The 14,599-nt window shown below is 37.8% G+C and overlaps 4 protein-coding genes across 4 annotated transcripts; 3 read left to right on the top strand and 1 right to left on the bottom strand.

Moving 5' to 3' along the window:
* Positions 1-2,883: 2,883 nt before the first annotated feature.
* GCK72_023840 (uncharacterized protein) lies at positions 2,884-6,602 on the top strand (the record flags this gene model as incomplete). Its single annotated transcript, XM_053735584.1, has 12 exons — positions 2,884-2,941; positions 4,868-4,961; positions 5,014-5,114; positions 5,166-5,300; positions 5,350-5,426; positions 5,475-5,592; positions 5,651-5,835; positions 5,886-5,966; positions 6,017-6,109; positions 6,200-6,307; positions 6,355-6,477; positions 6,522-6,602. 12 exons carry the CDS (start codon positions 2,884-2,886, stop codon positions 6,600-6,602), a joined length of 1,254 nt encoding a protein of 417 aa, XP_053579150.1.
* Positions 6,603-7,025: 423 nt separating this feature from the next.
* On the top strand, positions 7,026-7,944 carry GCK72_023839 (uncharacterized protein; the record flags this gene model as incomplete). Its single annotated transcript, XM_053735583.1, has 5 exons — positions 7,026-7,068; positions 7,120-7,327; positions 7,383-7,516; positions 7,564-7,702; positions 7,749-7,944. The coding sequence occupies 5 exons, from the start codon at positions 7,026-7,028 to the stop codon at positions 7,942-7,944; spliced, it is 720 nt and encodes a 239-aa protein (XP_053579149.1).
* Positions 7,945-8,186: 242 nt separating this feature from the next.
* Positions 8,187-11,403, top strand: GCK72_023838 (uncharacterized protein; the record flags this gene model as incomplete). The annotated part of the gene is made up of 16 exons (XM_053735582.1): positions 8,187-8,267; positions 8,316-8,378; positions 8,457-8,523; positions 8,573-8,677; positions 8,752-8,797; positions 8,852-8,942; positions 8,987-9,205; positions 9,248-9,473; positions 9,524-9,761; positions 9,807-10,014; positions 10,060-10,361; positions 10,415-10,565; positions 10,609-10,724; positions 10,771-10,974; positions 11,021-11,223; positions 11,276-11,403. 16 exons carry the CDS (start codon positions 8,187-8,189, stop codon positions 11,401-11,403), a joined length of 2,448 nt encoding a protein of 815 aa, XP_053579148.1.
* A 626-nt stretch (positions 11,404-12,029) lies between these two features.
* GCK72_023837 (uncharacterized protein) lies at positions 12,030-13,498 on the bottom strand (the record flags this gene model as incomplete). Its single annotated transcript, XM_053735581.1, has 4 exons — positions 12,030-12,177; positions 12,226-12,296; positions 13,079-13,370; positions 13,428-13,498. The coding sequence occupies 4 exons, from the start codon at positions 13,496-13,498 to the stop codon at positions 12,030-12,032; spliced, it is 582 nt and encodes a 193-aa protein (XP_053579147.1).
* Between the last annotated feature and the right edge of the window lie 1,101 nt (positions 13,499-14,599).

The raw sequence follows: 14,599 nt of genomic DNA, 5'->3' as shown, positions 1-14,599 counted from the left end.
TAACACAATTCGCCGATTGAAGAGGGAAAAGAAGTGAAGAAAAAAGATTTGTGATGACAACACGACAATTTTTCGACCGACTGACTCCCATGGCGCGAGGCGGGGTAGGAGTTCGCCACCAGTTGACCACGCGATCGAGAGTTGGGCGCATGCAAAAGTACAGGTCTTGTGATTGACCTCAAGACGGATGATGTACGACGAGTGATTTTTCTATCGGATGGGGATTACATGACAAACTAGTATCAGATCTGATAAAAATAACTTTGGAGTGATTAGAATTTTAATCTAGGTTACAAGTTTTTTCGGTCATGCGATAATCATATGGAACGGTTGGTATAATTCCGACACCGAAATACAATTATTCTTCAAAAACCGTTTTGTTCGATAACCAAGGTTGTTTCCCGCACAACTAACCTGATTGGTGATTGGTCAACTTGTTGAACACTCCGAAATTGAAAAACGGGGGAAAGTTGAAAATGGAGGATGAGAGGGATGAAAAACAAGGAAACATTTTTTGAGGCGGGGTTCTCACCGTGTTCCTGTCCTCCTACTCGCACACTTTCTCTCCTATTTTCCTATCTTGTCGTCTTTCTATCCAACTGAAATTTTCTCTTTGCATTACATAAACACAAAAAATGGACGACAAGCGCCCTGCCCCGAGGGTCTTCAGATAGTGGCAAAACAACGAGAACGGACTACAAGAGAGAAGGAATGACTGAAAAGATGAAACAAACCTTCTGGTGGCATCTCTTGCTGTTTCGTTTTTTCTTACTCTCTATCTCTGCTGCCACTTTCAGAAAAATGAGGGCGGTGGCGGTGACTTGTGTATGTTGCATACAAACTTAGACACGTCACAAAATGAAACGAAGTGGAGAGAACACTACCACACCACAGAAACAAACACAAAACGAAAAGTCGAAAAAAAGTGAACATATAAAATGGAGAAGTAGGATAGCCAATTTAGGTGACGCTCACTGACAGGGAGATGGCAGAAGAGTTGCCGCACTGTTCAAACACTAGAAATCGAGGCAGAGAGGGGGGGCCTAAAGTGTGCGGGCGGCAGGGGCGCTGCGTCGCTTTTTCCTCCTTCTCTTCTAGTTGTTGCCGTCTCCGCGCCACCGCTAAATGCCGTCGTCTATTTTTCTTCGTTTCTAGAAAAACCGCTCTGAGTTCTTGCGTGTGTTCCTAACCTCACGCCCCATCGACAGTGTGCGAGTGTGCCCACCCTCACTAACTCACGTGCCTGGAAAAAGCTTGGTCAGCTCATGGCCGCTCACGCTCGCACATCGCGCCAATCAATGCAAAACTCATGACGAACGACAAGATAGACAACAAGGCAGGATGGACGGCAGTGAAAACGAAAAATATTTCTATCGGAGTCGGGTGATGTTCGCTTTTTTGAGTCATCAATGGAGAGGCCGAGAAGTTTGTTGTCACGGGAATTTTCTGGAATGTTGACCATGAAACAGAAACTTACACTTCCCTGGCAGGCTAGAGATCTGCTGTAGCTATTGGATGGTAGAAACATTTCAAAAACCAATAAAAATTTTTGAATGTGAAACTTTTGAGAAGATTTCGACATCGAAATATGATGTTTTTTTTTTGGTTTTTTTTACCTACTCCAGATCTCAATTACTGATCTAAAAACACCTGGAATTGTTATTTGATACTTACCTCATACATGGATCTTTCTTAACTTGCTCTCCTCAATGATTAAGCTCTCGGACGATGAAAAATATTCCAATTCCCAGAAAAGACGAATGGCGAAGTGGGCGGTGAAAAAACTAACAATTCCTGAAAAAGAAACACAGTGTCATGGGACATTTGACCTCGTGATCATATTTCACATAAACATTCGTTTCCATGAACACATAAGACACATTTTGTTGTCTTCGCTGAGTAATAGAAAAGTTGGAGTGGAGTTTCAATTTCAATTGGAAGACAACGATGAAGAGAAGGGAGAGAGGAGCTGGAAATAAAGCGTTGATCAGAGGTGAAAAACTGAATGAATGAATGAAATGAAATGAAAAGACAACAAAACGCCTCTTTCTCTGCCCAATTAGGCTCCACCTCTTTTTGAAGACCAATCGAATATACTGTTTGGGTGTGGTCGACAATGATTAATCAGTGGACTGCTTCTTATAAGGGGAAAAGACAGAGAAGAATTATTCATGTTCCATCCATTCCGCTTTATTTTCCAAGGTCATTAGGGCAGTGTTTCATCGTGTTCGCAGTCTGGTTTTTGATACTTGACAAAGGGATATAGACATCATTGAAATCTGGAATCACAACTTTCTTACATGCTGACTCAAAAAGAATACGTCACGAGGAAAATGTGTTATTCCCTTGGTATATTCATCCACTGAGAGGAAGACGAACAAAATATAATAAATAACAACATTCAGAAAAGAAGAGGTAATCCTGACTATGATATCAATATCGCACAATCCGACAATCTTGTCAAATAGAGAAATCCTCACAAATTCATGATTTTTATGTCAGGATGCGCACATGTATTGCCAAACAAATATACAACAAATATCAGAATTCTGAGAAAATGAAAAAGGTTTATTATTTCTTTTCTTCAATTTGATCAAAAATCGAAATCCGCGAAAAAAAGAGCAAATAGGAGCAAGAGAAAAAAGAAGAAGCAAAAAGGTTTCAATATTAGTTTCATCAATGTGTCTAGCCTCATAAAGTTTTCCGCAACTTCCGGCTCATCACAGCTTTCTGCAGTTTTCATCTAATTCAGCCACTTCAGCAATTAGTGACAAGCATCACATATCCGTTTCAAGTCTTATCCAAAATAATTGAATTCATTCAATCCTATTAATCTCTTTCCGAGTAATACACAAATGTTGCCAAACCGAGATCATAAAAATTATGTGGCTACTCTTCTGCCAATTTTGTTGTAGTGGTTTGCAACCTACGATACATTTGAGTAGGTAGGAGTCCAAAGTAAATAAAACTTGCGTGCCCTCAAAATTTTACGTTTTTTGTTCTGTCTATCTCTCTGGCAAAGTGAGAAGAAATTGACTTTCTCTATCAATTTCCGTCGTCCGAACAATTTCTTTTCCTCCTTCTGGTTGCAAGAAATGTGCTCATGTGAATTCTTTCTCATGATTGTTATGATGACGACAGAAATTTTGGTCTTTTCTCAAGACGTATGCTATATTGTTCATTTTTCATAAATCTCTGTTTGCAATATATTTTAGTCTCAGATATTTTGAACGGACTTTCTTTACCATCACAGCATTCTTACTTTCTTTACTATCCTATTACATTTTACGTATTTTGCAGTCAAACTATACACTGAGATCAATTCATTAGATAAGAAAACTTGGAAATAATTTTCCCATACATATCTTCAATTCACATCTCGTCACTCGACTTCAATACACAATTTTTTTCGAGTCTTCAATCTTGCACTTGGGTTTAGTGTACCCACTGGACCCATGTGTTTCGTGAAAGTGCTTCTGCATGGAATGAGGAACTATTACCTCATCTTCTTTTTCAACTCGCTCATAAATCATTGTCACATACATAAAATTGGAAGAAGAGGCAAAACTTCGGAGCAAACGAGAGCTCTTTTCTCTCGGGTTCTCCTGACTTTTTGTGTAAGACGATTGGTGTCTATGAGAAGCAGGTGCTACTAAATTCCCAGATCTCTTTGCCTCCCTCACTGAAATTTGCTCTTTCTGAATGTAAGCCCAGAAACTCGAAACACAAAACGGATGACTCGGTTTATAAAACGTTTTTCCTTTCGAATGTTTTTTCTTCCTCTCACTTTTCCACTTTTTGTATCCTTGAGCCCCGTCCTCTTGTACGTTATGTACAACATATTCATAATATTCTTTTTGCAAAAAAGACTCTGCCAGATTTCTTTCGTTTTCTTCCCAGCTTTTGTGCACTTGCTTTCTCCTTTTCTTTTTCTTTTTTTGCTGCTCACTGCTTCGAGCACTCTGAGTTTCCGCCTACTTGGATGAGAAGAAAATTTCAATAGAAAGGGGGAAAGTTCATTTCAAATTCCTTGAACCGTATGCAAACATAATGTATGTTTCTATATACGTGCGTTTTAATTTGTTGTTTTCCTGGTCCGAATACAAAATTTGTGCGGTGAAAAGGAGATGAATGAAAAAAAAGAAGAAGAAACGTCGTTACTTCATCTCCCATGCGTGGTTTCAAATCTCATAAAATCCTCCTTTTCAGCTGCACAAACCGATTAATTGCAGTCAACGACGCCCCGGCGCCGCGCGTGTAAGGGTTTCAATGTCCTCGTCCCACATTCTCATTTTCGTTTCTATCCGCTTTTCCCCCATTTTTTGGTTAGAGCTTTCCTCTTCTCCTTCAGTCTCTTTTCAGTTTCTTAACCCCACACAACGATAAAAAGAAAAAAGTGCACTTCTTTAAGCTCAACATGTTTTTTGCCTTTTGACTCTACTTTTTTTATTACAGGATAATCAATGCGTGTGTATCAATGAATAACTCAACGGGCAGACTTAGGCGCAATAAGGCCACAACGTTTGAATCTCCAAGCATTCCAAAAGGTGGCAATTGAAAATAACTGCAAAATATTTAGCGCTTAAGTTTGAGCAGCTGTTTTTGTGGAATGTGTTCTTTGTTTTAGCAGACTTGTGTACAAATCAGAATCCAAAAACATAAATATCAAAAGAATAACTAGTGGATTGTAATTTAAGAATTCCACACAAAAAGGGAAGATTGAGATTCTTTTCCGTGAAATCTATTCAGCATATCTGTCATTTATTAGTCTTCGCAACATAAAACATAAATTTCTCATTTCCTGCAACCGGAGGAAAATATCTGCAGAACTTCATTACTTATCTTCTCATATTTCTCCTTCCTTCAGCATTCTTCGATCTCCAACATCATTTCATATTCAGCAAGAAAAAAGCGCCAGTCGATGGCATTGAAGCTATTCAGCGAGATGGCGCTTCAATAAGGTCTGTTCAATAACTTTTCGAAGAAAATATGTTTTTTTTCTGTTTCTTTCAGCGAGCACGCTATAGTCAAATATGCGAATGACGACAGACCTGATGAAAAAGAGAGACAAGATCTCGAAAACATGTTCAAAACTGTATTGAGGATAGGCGTTCGTAAGTAGATGCATTGTATTCGGGTTAGGGAAATGTGACTAATTGTTCCAGAAAACTCGGATATTGTCTATACACACCTTTTACAATTATCACAATGCTACGAGGCTATGGCAAGGAACAACAAACTAATCGTTTTCACCAATGACATATCTGTACGAAAAGCGTTCAACGGATTGATTTATAATTGTGAGGTTCAATTTTAATTTTCTAAATGTAACATTGAAATATTTCACAGGCATGCGTACTGGTCTAGTCGCTGATTCAAAAACATTGGAGATTACCGGAGTATTATCGGTTACCGACTTTATAATGGTAATTCCGTTTGAAAAATGTTGCGTGACTTAAAGAATTCATTCACAGGTCCTTATGATGTTGTGGAAGTACCGTGAGAATCTTGACGAGCTCAAAGGCACTCCGCTAAGCCATGAGGATTTCCGACAGATGGATATTGCGTACATGCCAATTTCAAGATGGAAAGGTAGATTAATTTTGTTTTAGGAAATTCAATTTAACTTCTAATTTTGTTTCGCATTTAGGGTGTCTGGAAATGAAAGGTCAATTGAAACCTTTTATTCACATTGGTTTGAAAGAAAGTATATTCCGTGCTGTCGAATTGCTTACCAAATATAGAATTCATCGCCTTCCCGTCATGGACGAAAACACTGGGGATTGTGCATACATTCTGACGCATCGTAGGATATTACACTATCTTTGGAAACACGTCAGTATCTTTGTTTTTTGTATATTTGAGTATTAATCGTTTGACTTCAGTGCGCGCTCCTTCCGAGACCAGAATGTTTGAGTTCTCGAGTAGTGGACTTGGAAATTGGAACATGGCAAAACTTGCTATATGTTAGTCGTTGATTTTTTTGACCAAAATGAAAAACAACAACAAATTTCAGGCCAACGAACAAACACCGTTGATTGACTGTTTGGACATGTTGATTGACAACCATATCAGTGGAATTCCAGTTGTGGAGAAGACAACTTTAAAGGTAGGTCAGGTTGAGATCTGAACAAAAAACTGGATTTTTTTGTAATTCATGGAAGATTAATTAGTTTCCTATCAATATTCTTTGTTTCAGGTTGTCGAAGTATACACCAGATTTGATGCAGCGTCAGCGGCCTTTTCTGATAACATCGATCTCAGTGTCACCGTCACAAGAGCTATCCAGGATCGGGATTATCAATGTGTTCGTCAGATATATTGAATTCTGAAAAAGATTTTCAATCTTTTCAGGGGATTCGTCGTGACGCAGTTGTTACTGCACATTACACCACTACTTTGTGGTCACTCATTGAGATTTTTATAGACAAAAATGTTCATAGAATATTTATGGTTGATGACAAGACCATCTTAAAGGTATGCTAGAAACTTTTTCCAATTAAAATAGATTGTCTTTTCAGGGAATAATATCTTTATCTGACGTCATCGAGTATTTAGTGCTCCGTCCAACACGGAAAACTGTAAATGGGAATTCCAAGTGATAGAAGAAAGCGACTCTGTGACATTGAAAATTTCATCTCAATATTAATGCTTTAATTTGTGATTCTATATTGTTTTTACTTATTCTGTATATTCCTTCAAATGCTTTACCTGTTCATGACATAATATATTTCTATAAAATCAGTCAGATCATTATGAAACTGATGTCTACGAACCATTTGGGTACAGAGAATCTCTAACTATGCAAGCTGCGAGCCCACCAAAACGTGATCTCGACTGACATGAGTACACAATTGGTATGTACTACAAACCGCGGATATTTACTTTTGTGAAAGAAAGAACTACACGGAAAACGAAGGATGATACGCTTTTTGACACCCGGGGCGGAGAAAAGTGACAGCTTATACACCCAACAATCTTCCGTATCGGGAGAACCATTCCGAAAACCAACTTCACTCTTGAACATGTTCGCTTTAATTCCGTTAGCTTTGTTGCACACAGTCAATGGTACAGTACCCCGTTGGTTCTTTATTCCAAACTTTCCAATTCTATTTCCAGCAATTGGATATACCCCTCTCGAAACGAACAGTCTAATGAGAAATGTGGTTGGCTATGGTTCTACGTGTGATGCTCAAGCAGAAAATAAAATTGCTCAGTGCTCGGAGGAGCTAACAAATATGGGAGTTTTCAGTGCACTTAGCGGAAAGCAAACTACCCTATCAGATATGAAAACTCATTCTCAGCTTCATTTTGTGCAGATGTGTGGGTAAGTCAAAAACTATATGGCTAATGATCACAACTTCTAAAAATATTGTATTCAGAGCGTATCAAAGGTACAATAGTTGTCTTGGCGGAAGTTATATCAAGCAGGCCTGTTACCCTCATGAACCTTTGAAATCTCGTTTTTCGGTGGTAGATTCTGTTCTCGAGTATGTATGTGGAGAAGGGTACCAATGTGAGTGCAAAAACTGGGAAATGTTTTCAAAATGAACTAGTTTCCAGCTATGCTGAACAATTGGAACTGTTATTTATCGGTGGCTGATAGCAGAGAAATCGCAATGTGTGAAGCAAGTTTCACTCAATTGGCAAAGAATACCGAACAAATGTACAATGACTACTCATCTGGAGCAGGAGCATGCTTGTGAGTTCTCTAACAACATTTTTTTAAAGTGAACCGTTATTTTCAGCGCACTTCAATCGTACACCGACTGCATCCGCCCTGCAATTGAAACTACATGTGGACTTGGTTCATTCCTTACTGTGATTCAAGCAGTCGAGCGACCCATTCAAATTTATCTTCCATTTTGTACACTATCCTCGTCGATGATCTCTTTTGTTCCTTCGCTCATTATGTCATTCGTATTTTTCATTCTATATTTCTAAATTTCAAATTATCTCCGTTTTATCCAAATGTGTTTCAAACCCCCTCAGCTTTATACATGTATAAACTATTGAATCTCTCCTCGCTTCTTGTTATGTCTACATCCTCTCTATATTGCTCTCATCACTATGGAAACGCGGAGTAGGGGCACATTGAGCGTGGGGTGTTTTCCGTTGGGAGTCTAGGCAACGAGAATACGCATTCTCACATTGCATTTGCTCCTTCACCACTTCATTCAATAGAAATGCATCAAAACTCGTTCAGAGAAGACGATGATGATTTTTATGGTGGTTTTGATTCGTACGATAAAGCTTATGATATTCAGGTAACGTTTAGTAATTTATTACAACGCGAAAAAATTGTATTTGTTCAGAATATAACTCAAAATCCGCAATTTCAACAAGCAGTTGCTCGTTCTAGCCATGGACGTCGTCCGGTAAGTGATCTATTCATTTTTGCCTACATTCTTGCCTAAGGAGTGTCTAGTTTGTAACAAATTTTTATTTTCTTTCAGACCGCTTCTCAAATGGGGTTCCGAGATAACTCTTCTTCTTATGGAAAACCTCCACCCACCATGATTAGTAATGAATTGATAAATTAAGATTTTAAATCAATCCAAACATTTTTCAGACCAAAGTCGAATGGGCGGTCGAACAGCAATGGCCAACAACAACGAACCGGCTCGTCCGATGACCGCTGTCCGTGGAGCCGGATACACATCGTTTGCAAATAAAGGTGAGACAGATATCCACACCTCGCAAATTCGTCAAGTTCGTTTGCTCACATTAACACGCACCTCTTTTTTTCAGTTCAAGCTACGGAGACATCTTTAAATTCTGAGAATTTGGGGGAGAAGTAAGTTCAATAGGGTCAATGGGAAAATATTTGAGCAAAACATCGCTATTTTAGTGGCGAGGAGAGGTGTAAGCAGATGGAAAACAAGGTAATGGATATGTTACGTGAGAGTATGATGGCATTTGAAAAGAAGAAGTATAAAGAGGTGAGAATATTGAAAAGCAGGGAGGTTCAAAGTTGAGAATTCAGGCATTGGACAAGGGGAAAGAAGCCGGAAGACGAGAAAGAGCTGTTGTAAAGCATCGAGAACAACAGGGCCTGGTAGAAAGTATGAATTTGGATCTGACTTTCACAGTTCTCTTCAATTTGGCTCAACAGTACGAGGCTAATGATATGACGAACGAAGCCCTGAACACATATGAGATTATAGTCCGTAATAAGATGTTTCCTAATTCGGGAAGATTGAGAGTGAGTTTACTAAAGATGTACAAAGAAACCACCTACGTTTAGGTAAACATTGGTAACATCTATTTCAAACGGCGAGAGTTCACTAAAGCTTTGAAGTACTATCGCATGGCTTTGGATCAGGTACCAAGTATTCAAAAAGACAGCAGAATTAAAATACTGAACAATATCGGCGTGACATTTGTGAGAATGGGCAGTTATGATGATGCGATAAGCACTTTTGAACATTGTGTTGAAGAACAGCCTAATTTCTCAACTGCATTGAATTTGAGTGCGTTTTTTTCTTCTTCTATCAATAGCTCTCATACTTGTGTTTTTCAGTTCTTGTTGCATTCTGCACACAAGACGCGGAGAAAATGAGAGAATCTTTTGTGAAACTTGTCGACATTCCTGGCTTTCCTGATGATGAGTTTTTGAAAGAAAAGGACGACGACGACGTTCTTCTAAACCAAACTTTAAATTCGGATATGTTAAGAAATTGGGAGAAACGAATGAGAACTGAAGCTGAGAAGGCAATTATCACATCGGTGAAAATTATCAGTCCGGTGATTGCTCCTGAGTTAGTACATATTTGTGAATCATTTATTATTATTATTTTGTTCAGCTATGCAATTGGGTACGAGTGGTGCTTGGAAACCTTGAAGCAATCGGTTCATTCTGGACTTGCTATTGAACTAGAAATGAGCAAAGCTGGCGAAATGATGAAAAATGGTGACATCGAAGGAGCAATTGAAGTTCTGAAAGTTTTCAATGCTCAAGACTCAAAAACTGCAAGTGCAGCTGCAAACAATCTTTGCATGTTGAGATTTTTGGTATGTGATGAGATTATAAAAACACTTAATTTAAGTAATTTTCAGCAAGGAGGTAGACGTCTCGTCGACGCTCAGCAATATGTGGACCAGGCTCTCGCTATTGACCGTTATAGTGCTCATGCTCTTGTCAATCAAGGAAATATTTATTATATGAATGGTGACTTGGATAAAGCAATGGGTAATTATCGAGAAGCCCTGAGCAACGACGCTAGTTGCGTTCAAGCTCTATTTAATATTGGGTTGACCGCAAAAGCTCAAGGTAGTTTGGAGCAGGCACTTGAATATTTCTACAAGCTACATGGAATACTTTTGAATAATGTACAAGTATTGGTTCAATTGGCTGCGATGTAAGATTTGTGTTACTATTGAAAATTTACTAATTAGTTAACAACAATCCCAGATATGAGTCATTGGAAGACTCCGCACAAGCAATAGAACTATACAGTCAAGCAAATAGTCTGGTGCCCAATGATCCTGCGATTCTTTCAAAATTAGCTGATTTGTACGACCAAGAAGGAGATAAATCTCAAGCCTTCCAATGTCACTATGACGTGAGTGTTGTTTTATTACTGATTTATCAGCATTCATTTTCAGAGCTATCGTTATTTTCCGTCTAATCTTGAAACAGTCGAATGGCTTGCTTCGTACTATCTGGAAACTCAATTCTCTGAAAAATCTATTAACTATTTTGAAAGAGCCGCCTTAATGCAGTGAGTAACTAAGGGATTGAATCCCTTTCTGAATCTTTTATTTCAGACCAAACGTTTCAAAGTGGCAGATGATGATTGCGACCTGTTTGCGTAGAACTGGAAATTACCAGAGAGCATTCGAGCTCTATCGGCAAATTCATCGTAAATTTCCACAGGATCTGGATTGTCTCAAGTTTTTGGTTAGAATTGCTGGGGATTTGGGAATGGCGGAATACAAGGAATACAAAGAGAAATTGGAAAAAGCAGAGAAGTGAAATGAACAGTGTATAAATTCGATTCCTTACTGTTTTTTGCAGAATCAACCAACTTCGTCTCCAACGAGAGAGCGATTCGAGTCAAGGAAAACGTCACTCGGCTAACTCAACTCATTCTCTCCCTCCGTCAGGATTAACTGGTCTTGGATCAGGGTCTGGCGCGTCGAGTGTGGCTAGACAGTACAGTGCACATGTACCGCTTCTTGATAGTAGCACACCATTCACTGTTACTCAACGAGATATGAGTATGTTCCTTTTTTTGGTAATAATTGAAAAGTCATCTTGAGACTTTTTCAGAAGCCGAAGACTTTGCGTATGAAGATCCTGTTGTAATGTCATCTCGTCCTAAAACGGGAACAAGAAAAACTGTCACAGATACTAGCGACGATTTTGGAGAGTTTGATGAAAGTCTCCTTCCGGATTGATTTTGATGTTACGACATCATCAAACAATAAATTCAATTCAATTCATTTCTCGCTTTCTGAGCTTTTCAACATTTTTAAAAAATAAAGGCATAAACTTTTTAGATACATGAAAATTCCATACACAATAGTTTTTATTAAAAACGAAAAGTTATAATTACGATATCATACCATATAATAGCACAATACGTGAGAAGTTCAGAATATCAGAAACCCATCTTGAAGCCGTTGAGATAGTTAAGGGCCGCCCTGATAATATCGTCCATGAGTTCGGCGGAGACAAACTGAAATGGGATTTGACTTTTCACTAAAACAAACATTGAGAAAACTCACTCTGTCTTCAGTAGCTTGTCTCTCTTGATTCTCATCGTTTTTAATTTCGTTTAGCGTGTGCGTCTATCAACTTTGGATTTTTAACTGTGTCGAACTCAATAACCACGGGCTTCATAACTTCCCTGAATTCTTTTAAGCGGATGACTGATCCTGTTTTGGTTTGAGAACTATCATCAGACGGGATTAATGTTGCGTAGGACCTTGCGCCTGAATAAATTAAGCACAATGCATACATCATTCCATAGTGATCTATCCTCTGAATCTTCTGAAATAGTAAATTTTCATTCCTGAGTAATCTAGGAAGAGACTAACAAGTTGTTCTTCTTCTTTTTTTCGATTGAATTTTGGATATGTGTTTTCAATGATTGGGACATTTCCAGAGGCATCCATGAAGAGAGATCACCAATACGTTCAAGACATATCCTGCGATCGTGTTCATCACTCCTGAAATACTATTTCATATGATCGGAATAAAACTGTACTGAAACTTACCAAATGTATCTGTTGTTCACGTGCTTTTTCAACCGTTCATCTGGTACTTTTCTGAAAATTTTAATGGAGGACTGAAGTCATATTTTTTATTTCAGATTCTGATACTTCAGAAAATTCTGAACAACTTTCATCGTTGGAGCATGTACTAAAAATCGCTCTAAACGCCCTAAATTCACTTTTCCCGGCTCAAAAGGAGCCTAGGTGGAAGAGTTTTCCCACGCGAATTTATGCCTCCGTGTAGTCCTTTCGTACAAAATTATTTTTCAGCCGGGAAAACGTAAATTTAAGATGTTCAGAGCAATTTTTAGCATATCCTCCAATGATGAAAGTTGCTCAGAATTGTCTGAAGTATCAGAATCTGAAATAAAAAATATGACTTCAGTCCTCCTTTAAATACTTTGGAGGCAATAATCATTTTTATTGAAGCATTTTTGGTTTTCCGAATATTATACGGAAAAACTTTCTCGAGAAAAAGCTACAAGGGAAAATCAGAGAAAACAGATTCCGAAACCTTTGCAATTTCGAAAGTGAATTCGTAAAAACTTGCTAATTTTTGCTCAAAATACACTCAGATATTGATAAAAAACGACCATTCCATATTCCAAAAGACCGTTTCTGAGGAAAGAACCATGTTTTCAAATGCAGCCGTTGTTGTTTCAAGATAGCCCGTATAGCTTTTTGTTGATAAGTATGCTGCAATGATCACAGATCAAGTTCATTGGAAAAAATAATCGAAAATTCATTCAATTGATAAAAAGTCAAACTATAATCTTTCCTGTATGGTTTGACCTGTTTGAGAAATGCTATCAAAGCAATCTGTACTCAGTTGGTCAATAATAGGAGAAGAAGTTACATATGTATTATTTCCATTCGGAAGTTGAATAGTATAGAGATTTAAATGAATTACACCCGATGGAGTCATTATGTTCTGTAGTCCTGGATAGAGTTGTTGTGGTCGTTGAGGAATTTGTTGTTGTTGTTGTGATTGCTGTTGTAGATGTATTTGTGGTTGTTGATGTTGTGACTCCGGAAGTTGTTGAAACAGTTGTGGTGGTAGAACAAACTGTTGAGGTACTTGTGAAGGAGGTGAAGGCCCTGAGTTGATATTGAAAATTGGTTGCACTGCTGCACTCGGCCTGTTATCACTGAATGAATGAAAAATCATTTTTTATGATGTTTGAAATGTCATTTTTGTTGCTTACTCGTCTATGTACACAGATGATGATTTTCGGGTGACTTTGATGTTTCGCCATGTGTTCCGGAATACTGGCATCAGTAGAACACTTGCGAAGAAAAATATCACAAAGAGACATCCCCAAATGAGAGAAACAAGTTGGACGCCTGTCAAGGAGTTATGCAAATTTTTTTGAACAGGATATTGTACAAAGATCTGTAGCTTGCATTTCTAGTTTCATAATATCTCGAACCTTTGAAATGCACGCTTACTACAAATATTATTGGGAAAGGTTTTTAAGTCAAGTGTTGCTTTTATTTAGAAGGAACATACTACCAGTTTGCAATAAAAATACGAAATTCGATAAACGTGTTTGTTAACACCACATCAAGTTATAATACTTGAAATTCAGTCTGAATAGTCATTATAGTAGTTGAAAACTTCTAAAACAAGTTTCAAAAGTTTATTTGAAGTTATTTAAAGGGTCCGTAATAAAAGTGTAATTAAATTGTTTTTGAACATAAATTTGTTAAACGGCTCAAAATTTTTTTTTGTATTTTTTCTATATTTATTCACATCTGTAACTTTGACTAGTGCCGGAGTATGCTGAACCTATATTCCTATACATTGAGTTCTTGGATATTCAATTTAAAATCAAACTTGAAAACAAAACTAAAAATTAATTTTTTCTAGATTCACTGAGTAACCCGATTTTACTCACCGCCATAGCAACTTGTGTATTGCAACTTGTCTAAGCAAAATTCGTAAACAAAAGATACTTTCGGATCAAGTACCCATGATAAAATCCATACTGAAAATCCAAGTATGGTAAACGCGAATGCGATCTGAACAAAATGGAGGTATTTGGAAATTACATATTTTACAGGCATTACTTCAATGCCGCTATAAATCGTCATACTCATTGGTGAGCTGAACTGGTGCAATGTGAACATAAAGAATAAATGACTGCCAATAGTTATAGCCATTGGAATAAGACCCCATAATTGACCATAAATAATGAAAAATATTGAAAACGTCAGTTGAAATACCAGTGTTACACAGCTTGCTATTATGGCAAAATACTGAAAAAAAATTGGAAAAAATGAGGATAAGAAAAGTACCTACCTGGACACTGATACATCCACAATATGTTTCTTTGACTCGAATGTATTTTGTCATTTTTTCAAAAGTCAGAAGATA

The sequence above is a fragment of the Caenorhabditis remanei genome, chromosome X (assembly GCF_010183535.1).
Source record: "Caenorhabditis remanei strain PX506 chromosome X, whole genome shotgun sequence".
In the NCBI taxonomy this organism is placed as follows: domain Eukaryota; kingdom Metazoa; phylum Nematoda; class Chromadorea; order Rhabditida; family Rhabditidae; genus Caenorhabditis; species Caenorhabditis remanei.
This window is presented reverse-complemented; position numbering and strand designations above follow the sequence as displayed.